This window comes from Pteropus vampyrus, unplaced genomic scaffold (assembly GCF_000151845.1).
Source record: "Pteropus vampyrus isolate Shadow unplaced genomic scaffold, Pvam_2.0 Scaffold36, whole genome shotgun sequence".
Lineage (NCBI taxonomy): Eukaryota > Metazoa > Chordata > Mammalia > Chiroptera > Pteropodidae > Pteropus > Pteropus vampyrus.
The window spans coordinates 889,153-895,015 of record NW_011888817.1 but is presented as its reverse complement, the minus strand read 5'-3'; the positions used below and the strand labels follow the sequence as shown (position 1 = coordinate 895,015).

Here is a 5,863-nt window from a genome sequence, read left to right as displayed (position 1 = left end):
AATAAAAATGGGAGAAAAATCTGAGCAGATACTTCACCTGCAAAGATATGTGGGTGGCAAATAAGTATGTAAAAAGGTGTTCGACATCATTAGTCGTTAGAGAATGCAAATAAAAACCACACGAGATACCATTGCACACCTACTAGAATGTTTATGATCCAAAGCCTGATCGTGCCTAACGTTGGTGAGGGTGTGGAGATCTGGAACTCCTCTACATTGTGGTGGGAATGTAAAATGGTATGACCGTTTGGGGAGCTGTTTGGCAGGTTCTAAAAAGTTAATCATGCATCTACCATATGACCCAGTCGTTCCGGTCCTAGGAATTTACCCGAGAGAAATGAAAGCATATGCCCACACAAAGATTTGTACTTGAGTGTTCAAAGTAGCTTTATTTGTCATAGTTAAAAACTAGAAACAACAGGCCAATAGATAAACAAGTTGTGGTGTATTTCTACAATGGAATACTATTTAGCAGTAAAAAAGGAATGAACTGTTGTCAATACATGCAGCAACATGGCTGAATCTCAAAAATTATTCTGAATGAAAGAAGCCAGGGAAGGGATAGTACATACTGTATGATTCCATTTATATCAACTATTTAAAAAGCAAATGAATGTATAGTGACAGAAAGCAGATCAGTGGTTGCTTGGGGTGGGTGGAGGGCGGGGCAGGAGGGAGGGATGACAAAAGGTTCCTAGGAAACTTTTTGAGGTGATGGATATGTTCACTCTCTAGATGGTGACAATGGTTTCATGGGTGTATACATATGTCCAAACTTACTAAATTGTACATTTTAAATATGTGCAGTTTATTGTATGTCAATAAAGCTTTTGTTAAAAAAGGAAAATTATAGTACCAAGGACGTAACACACTGTCTTGAGAAATTTCAAAGGAGTGACAGGCCAATCCCCCTCAGAGGCTAGCCCTTCTCCTATGGTTTGTGTTGCTAGTGAGGCCAAGGCCCACCACCCCATCCTCACTGACCATTTCGCTTTCCATGAGATCTTCTATCTTTATCTGCTGCTGGAACCTTTGGCTACTCAATGGTAAGTAGGTCCTACTGGTCCAAAGGAGACGAGAAAGAAAATGAGCCCACTGGGTGTGACTCACCTGAGTGCAGTCTCTTTGGGGAACTCTTCAAAGCTGAACATCTTTTTTTGAGCTTCTGACAGCAGCATCCTCAGGGATGGATGGTGGACCAGCGTGCTAACCTCTAGACAACCTGGTTCTTCCCTTTTTATCAGACTTTTCATAAACTGCCTTGAGTTGTAATATTTTGGGTGTTTGCCCCATTTTCTCTACTAGATTGGACCCTAACACATTTCCTTTTTGCCATGGCCGTTGGGCAGCTCACAGTTAACGGTCCCTAACCTTTTTGGCACAAGGTGCTCCTATGAGAATCTAATGCCTGATAATCTGAGGTGGGGCTGAGGTGGTGATGCTAGGGCTCAGAGAGGCTGCAAATACAGATGAAGCTTCGCTCACTCACCCGCCGCTCACCTCCTGCTGTGTGGCCTGGGGCGGCCAGGGTTTGGGGACCCCTGTTCACAGTCAAGGATGGTACCTAGTTGCAGAGATCAACTCATCCTAGGTGCCTAAACCAGGTAGTTTCCTGCTTCCTTTAGCTGGTTTTTGTTATTGGTTGATTTATTTCTATATTTATTTTTAATATACCTTTTTACTATGTATTCCATTTTATGAAGTCATTTCAGATTCTTTTTACAAACAGGTGGGATTTAAATCATTATTTAAAAAATTCTCCTCAATACTCTGTATGGGGTCGGGATCACGTCCTGCACATTTTCCCTGCTTCCCACTGTATCTGGGAGAGCATATTGCATGGGATAAATGCTCACTAAAATATGTTGACTACATTAGATAATTCCTAATAATTATGTTAGAAGCTCTCCCAAAGGAAAGTTCTGTAAAGAAACCGAATGACAAACTCATGCGATTATTAACATCTTTTCTACGTCCTATTTCCCATGGCCCCTGCCTGGCAACATCAGTGCAGATGCTGAGATGACTGCTTTCACATCTGTTTGGTGCCTCAGTGGATGGCCAGCCTAAGAGGGCACTTAGCCAGTGACTCACAGGGAAGTTTTGCTCCTCTGAGAGGAAATCAATGGCATGAGTCTAGAACTCAGTGCTTCAAGTGGTGGCATTGTCCTTCTCTCCCAGGTGTTCTCTGTCTAGATTTTCTGCCTGGTGCCTTAGGAACTTCTCTCACTCTCTCGAATTCAGAGGCTCATATTTAACTTGTGATTCAGTGAGGACAGCCATTCTGAGCTGGGAATTGTTCCCTAGGGACATCTGGCTGCAGCTGAAGTTGCCCGTTGCTCATTGCTCCTAACAAGGTCCACATGATGTAAGTTTCAAACTGTCCCAATAGGACCGTGCTCAGCATGGCTAATAAAGGATATCAGCCTTTGGCAAAAAGTGGCAGGGTTATTTAAAACCAAACGGTTTTCGTTTAAGAGTATGGTCTTTTAACAAGCTCCTAAGGAACCCGTAAAAGGGCCTGCGGAATACAGGCAGGCCTTGGACATTATGACCACCACAATAAAGCAAATATTGTAATAAAGCGAGCCGTAATCTTTTTCTGGTGAAGGGTCTTGCCTTCAGTTTGTAAAATATGCAACATCTGTGAGGCTCAATAAAGTGAAGCACAATTAAACTGAGTATGCCAGTAAAACAAGAGGGCCCCCAGATAGTCAGAACCCATAAATGAGGATCCCTAGCAGGGGAGAAACTCAGTCTTCAATTTTTGGCCCCCTTTTCTGTCCTTTCCTCTTAGATCGCTAAGGATACAGGAATTTTGATGATTGAAAAAAAAAAAAGAAAAAAAAAGAAAATGAAACAAGTTGGATCATACCCTGCTGGGTCTCAAATAGCTTTACTAGATGACACTCCCCAAATGATGAAGTTTAAAATTTTGGCTTGGCATTCAGGGACGTACAGGATCTGATCCCAACTTTCTCTTTCAAGTACTTGCTCCCTACTCTCTGTCAGAAGACCTGGGCTCAGGCTATACCAGTCAACTCTTGGTTAGGTTCGCACTTCTGCTTGTCTTGCTCTTCCCATATGAAAAGTCTTTCCCACTCCCGTCCTCCATTCTGTTTACAGAACTCAAATCCCTTTCCTAGTGAGAAGAGTAAACCATCCGCGGAGTCAATTTGTTTGCCCTAATTTCTATGAGTTTGGGACAATAAATAACGCTGCCCCGCATCTGCTTCTTCACAAGACCCTAAACAGCCGGAGGGCAGATCCTGGCTGTTTTAACAACCTAGTGCCCCTCCCAGAACCTGGGATGCAGGAGGCCCTTGTAATTACTGGTTATGGAGGGACTGGTGTGTTCTTCTTCCTCTTTTTTTTTAAATTCTTAATGCAAATTTTATTAATTCAAAATGTGCCATACCATTCACATTCAAAAAGTACAAAGGAGTAAAAAGTCACTCTGTACTCTAGCCACCTAATTTCCTTCTGTGGAAACAACCAATATTATCAGCTTTTTATAAATCCTTTTAGAAATATTCAAGCATATATATTTTTCTCCCTCTTTTTAAAAAAATAAATGGGCTCATCCTCAGTTTTGCAGTTTTTTTTCCTTCACTATACTCATATACACTTATTTAAAAAACTTATGTAACCAATTATTTATTGATAACATTTAAGTTTTTTCTTAAAAAAAAACGATGCTGCAGTGAATATTCTTGTAAATTTGTTATGTTCACAAATGTGAATGTTGATATAGGAAGAATTTCTAGAAGTGGAATTGCTAGGTCAATGGGTGTGGGCATTTTTAATCTTGATCAGCATTGCCTAATTGTTTTCTGTAAAGAGTGTCCAATCTTACACCCGCTAGTAATATTATATGGCTCCATATCTTTGCCAGCACGACATGTTATCTAACTTTTTATATACATTGATTTGGGCTAGTGGGTACATTCCTGTATTTCCAAGATTTTAAAGCATAACCTGTAGGAGATGGCCCAATGAACACATGCTTTGCAGGTTGATGTTTTGGATGAGATTTGGGTATCTCTTGATTATTTTAGGAAGGAGATCACTATAGAAATCAGAAGAGTCTCTGAAATCTGCTCTATAGCCATACTGTGAGGATTATATGGGATGTCTGTGAAGCTTTTTGTCACAGTACCTGACATATAATAGGTGTTCAATAAATGTGGCTGTAATTATTAGCTAATAAACAATATGTTCTATGTAGCGATGGCAGATTAAGGGGCTACTTTGGTGACATAATCTGCCCTCTTGGAGGTTAAGGACCCTGTAGTCCAGTAAATTCCTCTCTAGCACTTATTGGCAGTGTGACTTTGAGCACATCTCCTAACCTCCCAACCCTCAGTTTTCTCATCTGTAAAGTAGAAGAATAAAATCCAAGTCTCAAGGTTTGCCCTTAAGTTTAAATGTGTAATACTCATAAGTGCTTACTACACATTCTCTTCTTTACTCCCAATCCAATAGGGAGAAATCGAACAACCCATCAAACAACACAATAACCCCAAGAAATTAGCGGGTCGGAGAACAGGGAGACGCGGGCCAGTCAATTACGGCCGGTGCGTCGCGTGTGGAAGGCGAAAGGATCACGGAGCGACGAGCCACCGCTCAGCTCAGCTTCTGCAAAACACTCCCGGCACCCCGCCGGGGAGGTCCTGCCCCCGGCAGCGCCGCAGAAGCGCGGCGATCACCCTGGTAACACCGCCTTCCGGTCTGCTTTTCCCCCCGCCCCCACTTCCTGTTCGTCGCACGTCATTGCCCGGCGACCGGTTTCCGGTAAGGGTCGTGTTGGGGTGCGGTGCCGGATGGGAGTGGGGTTCGGGGCGGAGGTCGCAGGGCCTGATTTCGGCGTCCCCTCCTGCACGCAGGGCTCGGCCCAGCCATGGAGAGCGGAGGGAGGCCCTCGCTGGGCCAGTTCATCCTCCTGGGCACCAGCTCTGTTGTCACCGCCGTCCTGTTCTCCGTGTTCCGGCAGAAGGCCCAGGTCGCCCAAGAGCTCAAGGTCAGTGCTGGAGCCGGCCTGGCCTCACACGGGTCATCTCTACCCTCGGTAACGGTGAGCCCAGGGTTCTCCGTGGGCCGCTCCACCGTGGAAAACCATCCAAAAGAGGAAACAGGATCAAAAAGGTCATCACCCGGCCAGTAAATGGAGGAACTGGGATGAGAATTCGGGTCTCGTGATAACTGCTCCATGGCGCCTTTTTTTCTTAAGCTCCTCCCATTTCTCAGAATGAACCTTGACTTCATGGCTCTATTCGACAAATATTTATCGAACACCTGCTATGCTCCAAGCACTGGAGTTATCGCAGTGGGTAGAAAAGACTAAAGCCCCTGCCCTCATGGAGATTCCATTCTACTACAACCAGACAGACAATGACCAAGTAAATCAGATGGTATGACAGATGGGGATAAAGACTACAAAGTCATGTAGAGGGGAGAGGAAATGGAATGCTGGAGAAGCTAGGCTTGCTATTTTAAATCAGGTGACATTTGAACAGCACAGGAGATGAGGGAGACTGTACACATGTCTTGGAGAAGAGCAGTTCAGAGAGAGGGAACAGCAAGTGTGGAAACCCAAGACTTCATCCGTTTGCGCAGCTACTCAGCTGCTTGGTTCTACAGACTTTTCCTTTATATATTTCGTTACTTTAAAAATAGCACTCCTTGAGCTGCACTTTACAGCTTACATAAGACATTCCCATCTTGCTGTTTTTTCTTCACTGTAATTTTTGGAGGTAAAGAAAATGACAGTTACCTCCAGGTTGCAAATCAGGAAATTGAGACTCAGAGAAAAGGTCTTATGGCTCTTAGATCTTTAGATTCTAAAAGGATTTTTTTTTTTTTT

The 5,863-nt window shown here is 43.5% G+C and overlaps 1 protein-coding gene across 2 annotated transcripts in view; it reads left to right on the top strand.

The window, feature by feature from the left end:
- Window positions 1-4,724: 4,724 nt before the first annotated feature.
- Window positions 4,725-5,863, top strand: part of MUL1 (mitochondrial E3 ubiquitin protein ligase 1) — a 6,919-nt gene continuing 5,780 nt past the window's right edge. Inside the window, exons 1-2 of one of the 2 annotated variants that reach the window (XM_023529124.1) lie at window positions 4,725-4,729; window positions 4,887-5,020. In XM_023529124.1, coding sequence (XP_023384892.1) covers window positions 4,901-5,020 — 120 coding nt within the window. In that variant the 5' untranslated portion in view covers window positions 4,725-4,729; window positions 4,887-4,900. Of the gene's footprint in view, window positions 4,730-4,772; window positions 4,795-4,886; window positions 5,021-5,863 lie in introns of those variants that run through there. The other variant, XM_023529125.1, reaches the window with a different exon arrangement.